Here is a 19,457-nt window from a genome sequence, read left to right as displayed (position 1 = left end):
CGCCAGGGGGCCTCCCCGCCCGCTCCCCGGCCCGGCTCGCCCATCCCTCGCGGCCCGCCCGCGCCCAGGCCGCCAGCGGGGCCGCGCGCCCCCCGCGCGCCCCGACCCCCGCCCCGGGACCGCGGGGCGCCCCGGCACCCGGCCGCGCGCCTCGGGCTCCGGCGCGGCCCACGAGCCCCGGGGGCCCCGGAGCCTCCCGATCGCTCGGGGCGCCGGCCCGGGCCCCGGCCGCGCGCTCCCCGCCCGCCCCCCGCAGGCTCGCGCCGCCGCCCCTCGGCCGGGGGGGCCCCGCGCGGGGCCCCCCAGCGCGCCCCGGACGCGGCCCGGCGCCGGCGCCCCGCAGCCCGAGCGCGAGCGCCCCCCGCGGCCGCGCCGCGCGCAGGCGGGAGGAGGGAGCGGCCCGGGCCCGGCCCCCTCCCCAGCCCGCCCCCCGCCCCCGGGCCCGGCCGCGTCCGCGCCCCCGCGCCGCCCCTGGTTTCCTCCGCGGCGGCGGCGCCCTGCGCGCGGGCATTTATTTATTTCCGGGGCCCGCGCGCTTATAATGGAGCCGCTGTCCGCGCCGCCCGCCGCCGCCGCGCGCCCCGCGCTCGGGTTCCCAGGCGGAGCTTCGTCGAGTGGGAGGCCCGCGGGCATGGACCCCGGCTCGCCCCGCGCCTGCTAGAGCCGCGCCCCAGCCGCGCCGCCCGCGGAGCAGCCGCCGCCCGAGGCCCCGCGCCCCGGCCTCGCCCGCCCGCGCCCCGCGCCCCGGCCCCGCGCCCGGCCCCGCGCCCCGGCACAGCCCCCCGCCGCGGCAGATGAGCGTGGGGTCGGCCCCCGGCGGGGACTATGGTGAAATTCCCGGCGCTCACGCACTACTGGCCCCTCATCCGGTTCTTGGTGCCCCTGGGCATCACCAACATCGCCATCGACTTCGGGGAGCAGGTAAGCCCCGGCCGCGCCCCCGCGCCCCCCGCGCGCCCCGCGCCCCGCCTCGGCCCCGGACGCCCGGGCGCGGGGCTGGAGGCGCCGGGGAGTCACCTGCTCCGAGTCCCTGTTCATCCCGAGCCTGCGGCCGCGGCCGCAGTTGTCAGCCGTGACTTTCCGGCGCGCGGCCCCCGCCCTGCGATTATTCAGCAGACTTTCCCGGCTCGCCTGGAAACTGCTCCGAGACCGGGTTTTTTTTTTTGGGGGTTTTTTTTTCAGCTTCACCTATAGGAGGGTTGTCGGGGCACGGCGGGGGATTATGTAATTGGTGGTTATGTAAACCCCAGGGCTGTCGCTAAAATGCAGTTTCCCGGAGCGGGCGCGCGGCCGTGCGTTCCCCCGGGGGCCGGGGAGGGCTGGGGCCCGTGGGGAGGTTTTCCATGCGCGTGTGGCCACGCCGGTGTCCCAGGTACTTGCAATTTTTTTTTTTTTTTTTGGAAGCCCAGGTAGGAGGCGAGCGTACCCCAGATGCGTCCCCAAAGCCAAGCGTGGCCAAGCGTCGCCCATCTCCAGCTGGGGGTTGCTTATTTCCACCCTTGGACCAAAAGGAAAGGGAGCGCTTTTTTGTTTGCTCCCTCCTCGCCCTTGTTTCTTTTTCTTGTTTTTCCCCATTTGTCTCCATGTGGCGTCATTGCAAATCCAGCGCTGCAGACGCTCCAGCTCGGGTGCTCCGGGCGCTTTGCCGGTGGGGACCGTTTGGGCCGAGCCTGCGCGGGTGCAGCTGCTGGGTCGGGGCTGGGAGCGGCTCGGGGCGCGGCGGGGACCGGAGCTGCACCTCGCGGGACGGCGTGGGGCGTGGGCGCCCCTGGCGCTGCCGTCCTGCCTCGTTTCTCCTCGTGGCCTTCCTTTCTGTGGAGACCTCAGAGGATGTTTACGTAGAAAATGCACTTCTTTGCGCGCATTTTTAGTTTCCCCAAACCAGTGTTTCTGAAGGGGGGGGGGGGGGTGGGCTTCTATTTGATGGATACCTGCTCAGATTTGTGTCTGTGCTCAAAACTTTTGATTGAGTGCAGCTCTCTAAGTTGCATTTTCCACCCAGTGTTATGGCCCAGAAGTACTCACAATGGAGCCCGGTCTCTGGAGAGCGCGTCTAGTAAGCTGGCTAATTTCTTTGATGATATAATGTGTCATTTCTGTTGCCACTTGGAGCTGCCAGGGCCTCACCTGGGTCCTCCCCCAACTCCCCAGGGCCTTCTGCTCCTCCACCTCCCTCCCTCCCTCCTGCCCACTGTCCCCTCTTGCACAATTAACTGGTGGCTCCGGGCCTGCCCTAGGATGGAAAGGTGTTTTAGACCTGAATTTATTACATTGCGCATTTTGCATGAGGCAAGTGCTGTGTGTTCACCTGAACCTTTTCCTGTTTCAAGGCTTACCTTCTTGGAACTGTCCCCAAAGGTTGTCAGGAAGCCCTGGCTGCTTGCCTGATTGAGTCTCCTGCAACTGAAGGAGGAGAGAAGAGAGGGAGAGAGATTAGCCTGGGCCATAATTAAATGACTTGACGCTTGTCACAGTGTTGTCTTCTCACGCTTGCTGTGATTTAGTAAGAGAAGCTGATGTAACTAAGCATTTGATTTTAGTCTCAGGAAAGGCATCTGCTGAGGTCACAAAGGGAGACCAGGCACAGGAGAGAGCCAGGCCGATGATTTGTCCTTGTGGTTCTAATAATTCAAGCTCCCGCTCACACGTTGCCGACCTCCTGCTCACAGCTGACAAACGCTACTGAACACTTGCATTTGCACTGAAGCAAGTTTTATCAACAAGTGTTGTTGGAGGTCCTTATCCCTTAACCACTGTGTGTTTGTGAGGATCCGAGCTGCCTGGTGGTAGAGATAGTTTATTGGAGTAAGGCGTGGAGGGAGAGGCAGGCAACGAAATTGATAGGTTTCCAAAGCCTTGCCTTGCCCTCTGGTATCAGCTGATAATTGTTTTGCAAAATGGTACAGAGGAGAAGAACAGAACTCTCTTTCCTCATTTTAAACTGGGGGGAAGCATCGCCATGAGAGCTAGAGAATGGCCTGATGATAGGCCGGCAGCTCAAACAATATTTTACCTGGACTGCTTTGAAGCAGAGCCAGACAGCAGGGAAATGAACCTGCTTTCAAAAGTAGGTCTGCATTAGACATCTGGAGGGTCCTCATCTTGTCATTTGAGTTTTGATCCCATTCTAGACAACTGGGCCCATGGAAGATTCCATTGTTGCTCTTCCAGAGTGAGCAGGTGTATTATTCCTTGCCCTGGATGAACAATGATTCATGGTTCAGTAATTTACTAATCTTCAAGTGGGGAGGTGACAAGGGGAGTACAGAGGTCAAAGAAACCCCTGGTCCCTTGTCCCTAGACATCAAGAAATGCACAGTCAAAAAATAAAACAGCTCATTAGCTTTGAAGTCCCTGAACAAAAGGATAGTAAAATTGTTTCAAATGTTTCTTAGGTGACTTGTTTATATTGAGGTAACATTGTTTTACAACATTGTGTATCATTTAGGGGAACAGGTTCACACCTCCAGAGGTATCAGTGATTTTTTTTTTTTTAAGATTTATTTATTTATTTATTCATACAAGCACTGGGTACAGTCAGAAGCGCGGGAGGGTGAGAGAATTCACCAGAGCCAGAGCGGGGAGCAGAGCAGGCAGAAGGACCGAAGTACACTGCTGAGGGGAGCAGCGGGTGGCAGGAGAGGTCTGCGCGCCATGTGGGACCCTCCTCTGGTGGCCGGGGAGCAGCCGGGGATCGAACCAGCGCTGCAGAGGCTACGGGCAGCTTCGTAATCCAGCGCTCAACCGCTGTGCCACCGGGGAGGCCCAGATTTTATTTATTTATTTTTGTTTAATGATTATGAGACACATCTCAGTTTGTGGTTTCAGTAGAGAATCTGGACTAAACTTTAAAATGGAAATCCAAGAATATATGAGTCCACTGAAATCTGAACAAGCACGTGACTGTAAAGGATTTACACGTTAATTATCTCACAGCTATTAATGTGGTGGGGGAGGGATCACCGAAAAAGCCTATAATGATCCATCCAGAGCCTCCAGATATTCTCCACTAAAACCATCTGTGGTATGTTGGTTTCCCTGTAATTTTATAGCACAGGCGGGAGGAAACCCAAATGTTGTGGAGTATTTATTCTGACAAAATTAGCATAATATGTTCTCACGTTTTTGAAATTGGGCGGTAGCAATAATTGGAAAGGGTGAGGGAGACTTGAACTCTGTACTGGAAAATAAAAGCTGTGTGTGGAGTAGAATGACTGGCTTGTTAAGCGTATGCGCCCGAGAAAATACGGCCATTACTGCAGAAACTTAAGTAATGTTTGAGGAACCCCAAGGGTACGTAGCGCACTTTCTGATAATTGCAGCGTATGTGGAACTGTCGTTTTAGCTCCATTTGTGGAGATTGGAAATCAAAAGTATTAACAGCTTGTAGTCTTTGTTCTTTATTCTATACTCTGGGTATAAGCACAGACCTCGATGGTGCTTTTAACATCCCAGCCCTGTTGTAGAAGAGGCAAGAATGAGCGGGCTAGAGTTAAGTCATGTGCTGAAGATCACACAGAGGGCAGAGCTGGGCCTCACCCGCACGGCCCAGGGCCTCCTCCAGCCAAGTTCACACCCTGAGTTCTTAGAAATTTAGGAGTAAATTCTGGGATTTTTTTTTTTTTATTCCCAACCTATGTCTAAATGTAATCTTGGTTGTACCGGGGAGCAAAACTCTGCTATGCCAGATTATGTGTTTTTGGCAAACAGGCTGATTTAATGGAACAGGCTGGATAGGCTGGTGGAGGTAGCTGTTGATATTTATCTGTAGACTGTAGGGCTCAGAAAGACCTGAATCCTTAGCTGTTTGCAATGGAGAAGGCAGGTCTTCATCTGCATTCCTTTTGTTTGCTGCTCCTTCCCAGTAAACTCCCTAACTGACCTTCTGTTTCTCCCTGTCCCCCAGCCTCTCTTGTCTCATAAGCTCTTTAAGCCACATGGGTGAGTCACTCAGTCTTTCTTTTAAAGGATTTATTTATTTATGCATGCAAGAGCTGGGGGACAGGCCAGATGTGTGTGGGGTGAGAGGATTCACCAGAGACAAGAGTGGGAGCAGAACAGGCGGATCCACTGAAATATACTACCGAGGGGAGCAGTGGGGAGACAGGAGAGGTCTGTTGCGCCATGTAGGTCAGCTCCCTGGCCAGGATCGAACTCAGGCCACAGTGGCTGGTGATAGCTTGATAGTGCTGAGACTTAACTCCTTGCACCACCAGGGAGGCCCTGAGTTACTCAGTCATGCTGGTCTCTACCAGGTCATAGGCTGTATGCGTGTTGCTGTTAAATATCTTTTGGCTTTTTACCTCTTAACAGTCCTGTCTGATGCTTGTTTGGTTATTTGCCAGCCTAGAAGAACCCAGAGGGGACAGGGTGATCTTGGCACCTCAACAACTGTCACATTTTGAAGTTTAAAGATTCAACAGCTGGAGGGCTCCTGGAAAGGGAGATTGTGACTAAGAAGTTCATATAAGAAGAGCCAAATGCTCCAGATAATTAGTTAAATCAACATATCTCTTGACAGAGTTGCTGTAGGGCCTTTGGTCAAGGAGAGTGGAACTGTAATATCATGACAAAAGTGTTTAGAAATCATTTAGTCATTATTATAAGAGCAAAACAGGTTGCTAGGGAAAGGCAGTGACGCTGTGTTTCTTCTAAAGTATCTTCAGATGTCAGTTTGATGTCCCTGCGTTCAAAGGACTTATTTCTCTTTAAAACTAAACTCGGGAGCCTCCCTGGTGGCGCAAGTGGTTAAGTCTCAGCACTATCAAGCCATCACCAGCCACTACAGCCTGAGTTCCATCCCCGGCCAGGGAGCAACCCACATGGTGCAGCAGACCTCTCCTGTCTCCCCGCTGCTCCCCTCAGCAGTGGATTTCGGTAGATCCACCTGTTCTGCTCCCCGCTCTGCCTCTGGTGAATCTGCTCACCTGCACTCATCTACCTCTGGCCTACACCACAGTTCTTGTATGCATAAATAAATCTTTTTTAAAAACCCAAAAAATTAAACTTGTCACAAAATCATGGAATTCCATAAAAATCAGGTTTACCTAGTGAAATAGAATAAATCAATGAACTTTTAAAAGGGTACTTCATGACACTTAAAATGCCAACGACAACTTGGCTGTGAAGACTTTGAAGGGTCTTATGGAACAGATAAAGGGTTGTAATTTGTTCTTACATGTCAAACAATATGTTCTGTCTCGTGCCAGGCGATCCACTCTTTCACGTTTACCCAAGATGGAAGGTATTTCAGATTGCCCTGCAGGATCCGCTGGATTTGGCTGGGCCCAGTATGATCATTCAAACACCAGGAGTGTTCATCTGTGAATAAAGAAGTTAGCCTAGGGATTGTCACAAATACTAGAGTGAAATGTGTAATAGGAATTTTAAATTGTTTCCCCAGCCACTTAGTCTAATTTAGGAAAGATATTTGTAATTCAGGAAACCTAGAATTTGGCTTGCACAGTATAGGAGGGTCCCAAAGTATAAATCTCAAAGTGATGGGGTCAAGGGGAGAGGAGCCGAGGAAGAAAAGCTTAATATATATTTTCCCACCTTCTCAGTAGAGAAATGACATGCCCCTCCCTCGAAGGTCTCCATGAGACCAGGAGGTACAGGAATAAGAAATGAAAGAGGGTGAATGTATCCTGTGACCCTGACCACAACTGGGGGGAACTCTTAAGCCCATGTAGCTAAGTGAGACCCCCCAGGCGGACCTCGCCTTAAGTAAGAATTACCTTCTGTGGTATGTTCTGCTTGCCAAAGTACTTGCAGATGTAAATGTAAACCCCAAACTAAGTTCTCAGTAACTCCAATCCATTCTTTAATTAAAGCATTAAACTTTGAAGTATTTATTTTTTCTAATTATAATATATGCTAATTGTTTAAAGCTTGGTTAAGTATTTTAAGTGGAGAAAGAAACCAAAGAGAAAAACCCCTTTAACCTTTTGACTAGCTCCTGCCAGTCCGCCCCCCTCCCCCTCAGCATAACTAAGGACACACACACAGGGCCTCCCTGGTGGCCCAAGGGGTTGAGCGCAGCACTGTGAAGCTGTCCACAGCCTCTGCAGCGTGAGTTTAATCCCCCTCCAGGGAGCTACCCACATGGCGCAGCAGACCTCTCCTGTCTCCCCACTGCTCCCCTCAGCAGTGTATTTCAGTCGATCTGCCTGTTCTGCTCCCCACTCTGTCTCTGGTGAATCCTCTCATCCCCCATCCCGCCACACACACACACACACACACACACACACACAAACACGTACACCTCTGGCCTGTACCAAGTTCTTGTATACATAAATAAATAAATAAATCTTTAAAAAAAAAGAGAAGGATTCACACAGATGTATATATTTCCCAAAACACAGGGTTCTTTTACCATATGATTTCGAGGTACACAGGTATGATTTTACAGAGCACTGTAATATTTGAGTCTGTGAGCATGCTATAATTCCCTTTGCTGTGTATCCTTCCCTTTTTTGATGTTTGCAGTGTGAAGTTCCAGTGCGCATCTTTGTGTAATAAGTAGATAATGTGTTTTCTCTGACTGCCTTGGGATTTGTGCCTGGCATAATTCAGTGCCTATTTCAGTTTCTCATTCATACATAGAAAATGAGGTCACTCTTTTCTGGCAGGCCATATTTAGTCAAGAACACTGTGAGCTTCTTCGTCCAGGGGACACTTCACCTTATCTCCCAGTCCCTGTACATCTCTGTATTTAAAGTGTCTTCTCTAGAGGGACTTAGGGAAGCGGATTGTTTCTACTGCCACAAAGATAGTCTCCCGCCGGTGTGCAGACTCGTTTGTTTATTGAGGTGGGTGGATGGCCTTCCTGAGTCCTGCTTTCTTAAATGCTGCTTTGCACGTCCAGCCTCCGGAAGATAATCAAAGACACCATGCCTCAAGACAATACCAAAATCTCTTTCTAGTAATACAGCAGATGCTTGAAAGCCGTCTTAAAAATGTGCTGGTAATATTTTGTATGGCACCATCTCACTGCCTAGATAAAGGAAGACCGGTCTCAAGTGTAAGTGCTTTTGGTTTCCATGCCTTTCCTCGCCCTCGGCTGACATGGGGCGGTGGGGTCTCGGTTGTGTTGGGGCGGAGGAGGAGAAATCACTCATGGAGAATCACTCTGCAGTGTGCTGTTTGAGCTGCAATCAACAAACTTCGTTAAACTCGTGCATCACATACCAGAGTGACATGAGCAACGGCTCCCTTTTATAAGTCAATCTGTATTTTTTGAATATCTGTGTTTTTATGAGTTGCTGTGCAGACACTGTGGAAGCACAGACAACCTTGTGTATGCAGCATTATCTGAACAGCAGCTACTTATGTGAGTACATTTCCTCAATAACTGAAAGTTTTCCTTTAAAATGCAACTCATTAGTTGTCTTTATATTAGTGTGGGAATGACTTGCTGAAAATTTGTATTGTTTATTTTTCCTATCTCAGTAAACACAGTCTGCAAACATGATTATTTCTGGTGGCTTGTGACTGTCCGTTATTGATCTAACCAATCAGGGATATCCACTGACAGGTGATATTCAAAATGGTTAGCAAAAAGTTTGGCACCAACCGATGAAATAAAAATAATAAAATAACAAATAGCAAAACTGGCTGGTAATGTTGAGTGATTGCTTTTTAATTTTCTACTTTGGGACTAGAAGATGACAATTTATTAGAATTCCATAAAGAATGGAGAATACATAATTTGGGAGGACTCCTTTGGGGAAAAAAATATACTCTCTGTTCCAGCTCTGCACTGATGTGATTATTCTGGAGGATTCCAGCATCACTGTGACCTTTGAGCAAGGGAAGCAGCACAGCCCCTGCCCTCATGTTGCTTCGATCCTGCTTAAGGAAACACACATAAAATACTTCTGCAATCAGAGCAAAATGCCTAATTGCACAGTGCAGTTTCTGCTACGTGAGATGCTCGGTAATTGCAGTTGCGCTGGATCCGTGGTCATGGCGATGAATCAGCAAGCTGTCGAGGCGGAGTCCTCCTCAGAGGGCGGCAGGAGCCCCCTGCTGTAGCCTCTGTGGGTGCTCTTGTCATCAAAGCACACAGCACCCATCTGCAAGTTTGGGGGTGGTCACACCACGGGAAAATGAGCAGGCTTCACAGACAGGCCCACGCACCCAGGATTTGTTCATTGTCTTTTTGCTGTTTCATGGCTTGGGGGTCACTCATCTGCTCATCCAACATCCAGAGACCGCTGGAGGTGCCGAGGCCAGATGGGCTGACTTTTCAACGGCAGCGCGTAGTGGTTATCTCCGTCCTCCAGAAGCCTTGTGCGTCACGACTTACTGGTTCTTGCATGTGGTTCCTTATTCATGCCAAGAATGCTTTTAGTGCTCATCCTGGGGAGGGACTTTTTCTGAGTATTTATGCCCTAGATAAAGAGTGATCAAAAACAAACCAAACAAACAAACAAGGCAGCCTGTAACTCTGGTTCAGGAAGTGGCTCGAGGTCCCCAGGGACAGAGGGACCCACTTCCTTTCTCAGTGAGGGAATACTTTTTTTTTTTTAAAGATTTATTTATTTATGCATACAAGACCTGGGGTGTAGGCCAGAGGTGCAGGGGGTGAGAGGATTCACCAGATAGAGTGGGGAGCAGAACAGGTGGATCTACTGAAATGCGCTACTGAGGGAAGCAGCAGGTGAAACAGGAGAGGTCTGCTGCACCATATGGGTCAGCTCCCTGGCTGGCCGGGAATCAAACTCATGCTGCAGTGGCTGGTAAAAGATTGATAGCGCTGGCTTTAACCCCTGCACCCTCAGGGAGGCCCCCAAGGGAGTACTTTCTGGGTTAAGTAGCTCACAAGTCTTTAGCTTTTGATGGTGTGTTGAGTGTCTGGATTGGTGAGGCTGTCTGTGAGTCTGATACCTGTGGCATGCTTGGAAGAGCATCTTTCTAATGTCCCTCTCCCCAAACTTGGGGGTGAAGCAGGGGCTGTGTGTGTATATGTGCATGTGTGTGTGTGACTCCTTAACTTGGAGCCCAAGGAGTCCAGAGGCACCCTGTGCACCGCAGCCTACCTCCCAGGCCCGTCAATCTCGGCAGGTGCTGGTCTTCACCCACCTGGCCAGAGGCTACGGAGGAGCGACCTGTGACTCCAGGCTGGGAGGAAATTAAAAGCCACAGTGGAAATCCCTGGACAAGAAGCATCAAAGGGGAGACTGAGGTGTAAGTGGCCGAAAGGCCTCCTGTCAGCTGGCATGATGGACTGGTTAGGGAGCAGCTGAGAGACCCAGGGAGGTCCAGTGCAGGTCAGAAAATGTTCTGGATCAGAGCCCCATGCATGCTAGTCACTCTTGGGGTCTTAATGAAGCGCTAAAGAGCACTGAGCATCCCACTCAGTGCTTTCAAAGGACAGCCTTAGGTCTGGCGAAGACTGTGGGTCCCTGACTGTTGTTTGCGAATCTGCCGAATGGCTCAGGTGGGGACTTGGTCGCGGGCAGAGCTGCCGTGAGTGTGATGAGACGTCTATAAGTGCTTGAACACGACTCCAGCAACCTCCCAGCGATCTGTGGCCAGTGGTCGTGCATTTCCACAGAGGAGAGGCAGCGTGTGGAGAATCTAAAAGAGCAGATTATAACAAAAATAAATAAATTCTCTGACATCTGAGTGCTTTCAAGGGTTTGGCAGGAAATTCACTGCGGCCGGGACGCCGGTGCCTGCCGGTGTGGGGCGTAAACCTGACATTTTATAAAGATTAACTGCACAGAGGGAGTGTCACCAACACCACGCTTAATAAGAGGTAACGGTCACCTCCTCATGGTCCTAGCCAAGCCCGATGCCCAAGCAGCCTGGCGCGGGCAGCCTGGTGCGCAGCGAGGGAGTCCAGGCATCTTTGTTCCAGGTTGCACCTTTGAATGTTGAAGGTGGACACCCTGACACCTTGTTTTTTGGGAGTGGACAGGTAATGCCCTCCCCCACCCCTGCCTGTCCCCTCAGATGAAGCATTGCGTCACCTGGAGCTTGACCTGAAGCACAGCTGAATGTACTCCCACACAGGTGCACGCCTTCAGGTGTGACACCACCTGGCCGCACACCTATTGGACCATTTACCACACTGGGGAGGTTCCCTGGCATTGTGGGTCATTAGATGATTGTGCATGTTGCCCAGATGCCCCGGGACAAGCCAGTGTTGCAGCTGCGAGGAGAAGGGAGCTGGCATAGCCTCACTGGTTAACAGAATCACCTGCGTTTTTCTAAAATCCCTTCCCTTCCCTCAAAATATTGGTTTATTAACCAAGAGAAACTATTCCTTCGCTCAGATATTAATGTTTCCTAGCTCAGAACCCAGGCCAGCGACCACTTCCATGGACGTCAAGCCAAAGAGGTTCTTTCTGCGTCAAGGTCCCTAGGGGCTAAGACGCGTCCTGTCTCCTCCGTCCTCCAAGGCACCATCGTTTCTGCAGAAATCTGCCTTTGCCTTCTGTCTTGGTTCAGCCACAGCAAACAGAAAGCTGCCACCCCCAGGGGTACTGCACAGATGCCAGCAGTGGGAAAAGGCAGACACTGGGCCGAGGCGTGCATCGAGCTCCAGGCAGAGTCCTGGGAGAGAGAGCGGCCGCTGTCTTTAGCACACATCTTTCTGCAAGGCGGGGGCACAAGAACGCCCTGAAATTCGCACCCACTCCCATTTCTAAGCCTTGGTGTCTCTCCCTTGAGGGCAGGGAGCTGGTCGGCCTGTTTTTTTGTTTTTTTTTTTTTTTTTAAATCTAGGCGTCGTTTATGTGCAGTGCAACGGCAGATCTTGCATGTACAGGTCTGAGTTGTAGCAAATAACAGAAGACCCCCAAGATCTGGAACCTTTCCAGCAGGTGGTTCATTCCCTGGTGCCCCCCCCACCCCCCCAGAGGCAGCCTCTGTTGTGAAGCTGCCTTTGCTGAGGCACATACACTCACAACACACAACACACAATACAGAACACACGTGTACAGAGCACAATGCAGAGCACAGCTAAGCAAGCTTGGGGCCACTGTTATTCTGTCCTGGGGCGGAGTGTGGCTTGATGGTGTGGGTTTTAGGCAGGTAGGGAGTCTGGCTTTTCTGTTTCAGATCATCTTTTCCCTGAATTTGTGCTGTCTGGTGTTTTTATGTGTTGTAATGTCCATCTTTTAGTTATACAAACTGCTGATCATTTTATTGCTCGGACGTGCTTAAAATTAAAATCTTTTAGATAGTAACATCATAATACAGACTGTGGTAGGTGCATACAATGGACTGTTCATTCAGTTTTAAAAAGGAATGGGATTATGACGTATAGTGCAACCTAAATGGACCTCGAAGACATTCCACTGAGCGCAGTAAGTCATACCCCAGAGGCGATTGTATATTTCCAGTTACACGAGGCACCTGGAATGTTCAAATTCAAAGACAGAATGAGCCAGTGTTGTTTAGTGTGTGCGTTTTCATTTTGGATTGAAACATTCTGGAGCTGGCCGGCGGCGACGTTTACACCATCATGTGGACCAGCTGAATGCCACCAGACTGCGCATTTAAAATGGTTAATATGATCGATTTTAGGTTAAATATATTTTAGCAGAATAAAAAAGTTAACATTTTAAGCTTCTCAGAAAGACTGGCTTTTTTTTTAAGATTTATTTATTTATGCATATAAGAACTAGGGAGCAGGCCAGAGGTGTGGGGGTGAGAGGATTCACCAGAGACAGAGCGGGGAGCAGAACAGGCAGATCGACTGAAATACACTGCTGAGGGGAGCAGCGGGGAGACAGGAGCGGTCTGCTGCGCCATGTGGGTAGCTCCCTGGCTGGGGATCCAACTCCTGCTGCAGAGGCTGCGGACAGCTTCACAGTGCTGTGCTTAACACCTTGTGCCACCAGTGAGGCCCAAGACTGGCTTTTGAAGAGGAGCGCTTTTTGAAAAAACATTAATTTCATGCTACTTCTAGATATTCATTCTCATTGCAAGCAGAAGAAAAAATAAAATCATTTATTTGTGTAGGGAAGCCCTAGAAGTAACATTCTTATTTTGTGTTATTTTAGTGCATGTTCTTTCTCTTCTCCCCGTATATTTTACAGCAGAATTAGAACTACTTCCCACTTGATATCATAGACAGTTTCCCTTCATTTTAAGTATCCAGATAAATGCGATGACACTTGCCTTCCTGGCATTTTCTTGCACGGAGAGGCTGTAATTTCTTTAAAAGAGCTGTGGTTAGAAGTTCCTGTTGTTTCTATTTTATCTGTTATAAATAATGCTCTGAAACTTTTTTGGATAGAAATCCTCATATATACTTGATTATTTCCTTGGATTAATGCTAAAAACCCTTTTGCACTGGGTGCCCCTGTCCCAGGCTTTGCTGTTCGGCACCCGCCTCCATGGCAGGTTTACCCCTCAGCCCTGTGTTGGACGTGCCCGTGGCCCTGACTCTCGTGGGTTCCCCTCGCTGCTGTTCTCTGTTCAGTACCTTCTGCCACCGGGAATCTGCATTCTCGTCCGCGCCAAGCCGAATTCCTGCAAAGGATTTCTTCTATCAAAAGCATTTTTTTTTTCCAGTGCTGAGCGATCAGTTCTTCCTAGTGTACTGCTGCAAGCTGGGCCTGCATTCTTTCCCACACGCAGGACTGGGATTAGGCATGCATGTGGGCAGGAAAGGGTTTCGGTTTTCTGGGAGGCTGGTGTTGGCTTCAAGCAAAGTATATTACCCTTATTTTTAAAAAGATTTATTTTAAATATTAGGGTACAGGCCAGAGATGCAGGGGTGAGAGGACTTACCAGACACAGAATGGGGAACAGAACAGACAGACTGACTGAAACACACTGCTGAGGGGAGCAGCAGGGAGACAAGAGAGGTCTGCAGCGCCACGTGGGTCAGCTCTCTGGCTGGGGATCAAACTCATGCTGCAGTGGCTGGAGTTAGCTTGACAGTGCTGTCTTTAATCCCCACACCACCAGGGAGGCCCAGTAACCTTTTTTTTTTGAGCAGTTCAGTGATCCTCAAGAAGTTTCGTTTCCCCACACTGCCCACATGAACAGGTGGCAGAGGAGAAAATGTTGACTCCCCTTGCCAGGGGCCAGGCCCTGCCCTGAGCATCCATCCACATGCACCGTGGGGTCAGGACTTGGAAGTGGGGAGATCACATTCCCACTTTAAAGATGGATGGATGGAATCTCTCTGCAGGTCAGCCCACCCGTCACGTCCAGCTGGACTCCCCTGACTGATGGCTCATTCTCAGAGTATTTGCTGTTGACTGTTCTAAGGAGATGAGGCGCTTATGAGATTTCAGGAATGGGGAAGAGAAAATGTGCTCATCTCTACCATTCTTTCTATGGCTTAGCTATTTAACCTGTCTCCTTGCTGTTTGGAGTGTACTGGGAGAATGAAGCAAGAACACAAGGGATGAGAAATGGTGCCAGGGGGTGCCTGAGTCCCTGTGGCTCTCCTCTGTCCCCCGCCACCTTCCCACAGTGCCATCAGTGGGCCACAGCAAGGCGGAGAGAAAGAACACCTGCTCCCCACCTGCAGGACCTCACTGGACCCCCATCCCTGTATCCACAGGCCCTGTACCTTGAGCAAAGAACTTGACCTCTGCGAGCTTCAGCTATCCCAGCTATCAAACTCTCAAATAAAGGTTTTCCATGTCTTCTTTTGGAGGGTAAATAAATAGAGACGGGACTCAGAAGTGCTCTGATAAGTATGATGTTTTGCACATTTGTAAAGTAGAATTACGAAGACTTTGAGCCTCCTTGGCTGCTGCTACACCTGCTTATTTTGACACGGTCTTGACTGGCTGACTTCTGGATTTCTGTGGATGCAGTGACTGCTAAGGGATTTCTTAAACCAGAGGAAGTTGATTAGGGAAGCGTGGATGCCTGCCAGAGAAATGATTCTGGAAACTTAGGTTTTGCAGCATGCTTTTTTTTCTTTTTACACATCTTTGCACCATGGGAAAAAGACATATAAGACTGAGGTTGCTCACAGTGTTGAAGTTGTTTTTAATTGAGTTCCAAGAACATAAGTAGCACATCCTTTTAGAAATGAAAGGTTAAATTTAATTTACTTTTAATTGTAGGCTGCGTTTGTCCCGGCGTTGGAGGAGGGCGGCTCCCTGTACCACCCTGCCCGTCTTCCCTCCAGACCCACAGAGGAGGCCAAGCCTCTCTCGGTTCTGTTGATGATCTTTTCTTTTAATATATATATATATATTTAAAGATTTATTTATGCATACAAGAACTGGGGTATAGGCCAGAGGTGTGGGGGGGCTGTGTGTGAGAGGATTCACCAGACACAGAGTGGGGAGCAGAACAGGCAGATCTACTGAAATACACTGCTGAGGGGAGCAGCGGGCAAGACAGGAGAGGTCTGCTGCACCATGTGTGTAGCTCCCTGGTCAGCTGGGGATCGAACTCATGCTACAGAGACTGCGATTAGCTTCACAGTGCTGTGCTTAACCCCTTGTGCCACCAGGGAGGCCCTAATATATATATAAAAGATTTACTTAGTTATGCATACAAGAGCTGGGGTATAGGCCAGAGGTACAGGGGGTAAGAGGATTCACCAGAGTGGGGAGCACAGCAGGTGGATCCACTGAACTACACTGCTGAGGGGAGCAGCAGGGGAAACAGGAGAGGTCAGCTGTGCCATATGGGTCAGCTCCATGACTGGGGATCTAACTCATGCTGCAGTGCCTGCTGGTTGCTTCATAGTGCTACGTCTTAACCCCTTGCACCACCCGGGAGGCCCATCTGTTGACAATCTTGACAGCAGTGCCTGAGATCTCTGTAACAAGACATGGCGGCCACATGGTGACTCCCTTGCCTGGGCAGTTCATATACCGTTCTGGGTGTTTTCACTATCAAATAGTGGGGGATGTGGACCCTAGAGGCAAGAGTGTCATCATGAAGGTGCTCCTTTACCAAATATTTCTAGGGCACCTGGTATATTCCAAACACAGGGTGAGTCAGTAGGGCTGGATCACAAGGAGGACGCAGTCCCTACTTGGGCGGACACTCACCCAACAGGGCAAACAGACCAGTAGGTTCTTACCAAAGAATGTGATCAGGGCTGAGATAGAAAGAGCAGGGTGTTTGCTTTGGGATCTTACAAGAGGGCCCCTTAAATCATCCAGTGGTCAGGGAGCTTTCTGTTCAAGCTAGACCCACAGAGAGCAGTGCGCCCCTCTCCTGGGCTTAGCGTTCCCCTAAGGGAACAACTAACAACAGATCAGTGTCACTGGCACAGGGAACAGACTGGGGCAGCAGGGCCGACACAGCGCAGACCAGGATGGGCCAGTCAGTAGGGGAAGGACTTTGATCTTGACCCTGACTGCAGTGGGAACCTTGAAGGGTTCCCAAGAGGGGTTTGCATGATGACAAGATGATTTTGATTTCACCAGGCTGACAATGAGAGGGATCCAGATTCTAGAATCAAAAGGACCTGGATGAGGTGGAAGAGCATGGGTGCACCTGACCTTGTCACCCAATGTTAAATAAGCTGGTCTGGAAGGAGGAGAAAGAGCTCCACCCAGTCCTGTTAATTTGTTAATAGATTTAGTGACGGTGCTTTCAGTTGTTTGCCTGAGAGAGGGAATACAAATTACATATAATGGTGGGAGCTGCCATAAATTCTCAGTCTCTGGATTCTTCCCTCCCTCCTGGGGCAGTATCATTACAGTCTCTGCAAATGGGAGCTTTTTGCATTTTTACCTAAATGCAAATGCTATGAATATTCATTTTTTCAATGTAAAAATGCTGTGATAGTAATGATAATACAGTCAGTTCTCAGCCTTCTGCATTAATGCAATAGTGATATGGAAAATTCAGGAATATTTATCAGTTTTTGGCTTTGGAATGCATTAGGACTTTGGGGAAAGCAGATTTATCTGCATCATCCATGTGCTCTACGAAGGATAACGTTACCCTCGGCCCAGGTGCCTGGTGACAGCAGAGAGATGCCATCTGGCATTAGAGCTGATGGCCTGGCTTTGCTCTACCTTTCTGTATATTAAATGTTGACTGTGCAAACAGTGGGGAGCCGGCCAGCCTTCGCGGGACTCCTTTTATGGTTTTATGTTTGTTTGTTTTCAGTATCATCTGCAGCTTACAGTCGGGTGTAAGCCACAAAATTTATTTAGAATACATTTTCCTGTAGAAATAATATTATAAACTGGGCTTAGCTCTCCAAGGCCACCACCAAGCTTATTCAATATGTAACAGTTAACATTATTAAAATATTATATATTTGCCACGCTGCGGGGGCAGCCGTGAACGCAGACGGCAGGATTCTTGAGAAATATCACTTGTCCTAAATGACTTGAAGAGCAGGGGCCAGATGACATGTCAAGGGCGGTGGTGGCAGTGGGAAGGGAAGCTTGGTGGCCCCAGGGAGGTTAGAGTTGGGGTTCATTTAAAGCCAAACCGGCTTCTGGATGCGCATGACTCATGGCTGTGATTAAGCTCATAAAGGGGAGAATGTGACACCCTCCCTGGGTGATAGCTTGATGGGCCTTGGGAGAGAGGAGGCTGCGCCCAACACAGGCCTCCTTCCACACACACACACACACACACACACACGCGCGCGCGCGCGCGCGCGCGCGCGCGCGCGCGAACTGAACAGGTGGGATGGGGGGCTCTGGGTGGAGTGAGGACAGCCTGAGACTGGAGCCCCCAGGCTGCTGCCGGGCTCCTGGAAGGTCACGGGGTGGGGAGTGGTCAGGAAAGGCACGTGTCCTTAGCCATTTTGCCTGCAGCCTCGTCATGGGAAAGTGGGGGGGGGTTGCTGTTGGTGCCCCCCTGGAAGGCAGTTTGAGCTCTTTTCAGATGGAAAAGCTGTCCTGTCTTGAGGGTGAGTGGACAGTGAGCGCGCAGTGCCCCTCAGCAGCTCCCTGGGCCTTCCACATCCCATTCCCGGGCCTCTTCACTTTCCAAATTACGTTTCCTTTTCTTGAGTTGGTCCTTAAGTGGCTGCAAATTCTATTTTAAGCGTGTTGCTGCTGGGCTTTCTGGGGAGCGGAACATTTTAAAGGGCCTACCTGTGCGTACTGATGGCTCTCACCTGAGACTCCGTCCACCGGTATCTCCTGGAAAAATTGTGCAACCCCCCCCCCCATAAAAACCCAGCATGTAACAGAGACCCATATGCTCTCAGGAAGCTCAGAACCGAGAGGAGCATTTGGGGAAGTGGAAATACTCTGCAGTGGCGCCTCTCCGTGGGGTAAGAGGGGTGTCTCCCAGCTCACGCCCAAACACATTCCTTTCTGTGTGTGTGTATTGAATGTGTGTGTGCGCAGGTGTGAGTGTGTGTGAATGAGCCACGTCACCTCCCATGTGACACGTACCTTGGATGGAGGCGTGGGAAACAGCCCATTTCTTGTCGTGTCCAGCAGCAGCGACCAGTCTCAGGAGGGGCGAGTCTCGCTCGGGAGGCAGCACCCTGCCCGCCCGTGCCCTGCCCGCCCGTGCCCTGCCTGCCCGTGCCCTGCCCACCCGTGCCCTGCCTGCCCGTGCCCTGCCCACCCGTGCCCTGCCAGCCCATGCCCTGCCCGCTGCCGCCTCACGTTAGCGCAGCACTTGACGCTTTGTGAACCACGTCGTGCTGACTGACGTGCGGCCATTGGCCACATGCAGGCACCGGGGTTTCCCTGCAGGGAGGAGCGTGTGCTGCCCCAGTGGACACCTCGGAGGGTGAGCCCAGCCCGTGCCCCTCCCAGGCGGACTCTGTGCTCCCTCCATGCTCCCTCCCTCACGCCTCTCCCCAGGGTCCTCAGGGAGCGGGGAGGAGTGTGGAGCCCCATCTGGAGTGACAGAAAACCACGTGTGGCGCAGAGGGGCAGGGAGGTGGGAGCTGCTGAGAGCTGGGGTGCAGGCCCCCCCGTGGATGGCCTTTCCTGCTCTGGCTGTTTCCCTGTCCTGGTGTCCTCCGTCCCCTGCTTGAGGGCCTGCTCTGTGGCAGTGAAGGGGGTGGGTGCTCCCGCTGGCACAGAGCTGGGGTCACGGCGCAGGTGTGGTGGGGTCCGGTCATCTCCGGGCTCCCCTCCAGCCCTCCTGGAACCCCGTCCTTCCTGAGACATTCCCAGCGGCCCCGCCTGGCCAGAAACCTGGCGGAGCCGCCCGCCTGCCGCCCTCCTCCTCGTCCGTGCTGCTGAGTCCTACTTTCTTAAAATCTAATCATCGGGAGAAAAAAAATCCATGTGGGCGCCCTGGGCTTTAATTGGTGCCCCGCTGGCACGCATTGCAGATCCCTGGGCTTTTCAGCACCTTTTCATAAATCAGGTGTCTTTTTTTAAAGATTTTGTTTCCCTTCCAAGCAGTCATTAAATTCAGATTAGGTTGCCCGGGTTTCAAGCGTGATGGGTTCTTGCCTTTTCCTGGCTCAGGATCCCGAAGAGGCAGGGGAGTCGCATCCCTCCCACCCTCCTGGGGTCCCGGCCCCCAGTGCGGTGGCCCCTCCATAGGTGCACATCCGTCCTCATCTTACCAGG

The 19,457-nt window shown here is 51.2% G+C and overlaps 1 protein-coding gene across 1 annotated transcript in view; it reads left to right on the top strand.

The window, feature by feature from the left end:
• Nucleotides 1-825: 825 nt before the first annotated feature.
• Nucleotides 826-19,457, top strand: part of ANKH (ANKH inorganic pyrophosphate transport regulator) — a gene marked incomplete at both ends in the record, with an annotated part of 113,852 nt that continues 95,220 nt past the window's right edge. The window contains one exon of the mRNA XM_084233772.1: nt 826-921. Within this exon, the coding sequence (XP_084089898.1) occupies nt 826-921 (96 nt within the window). The remainder of the gene's footprint in view (nt 922-19,457) is intronic.

Source organism: Talpa europaea (assembly GCF_964194135.1).
Source record: "Talpa europaea genome assembly, chromosome: 5".
NCBI lineage: Eukaryota > Metazoa > Chordata > Mammalia > Eulipotyphla > Talpidae > Talpa > Talpa europaea.
This window is presented reverse-complemented; position numbering and strand designations above follow the sequence as displayed.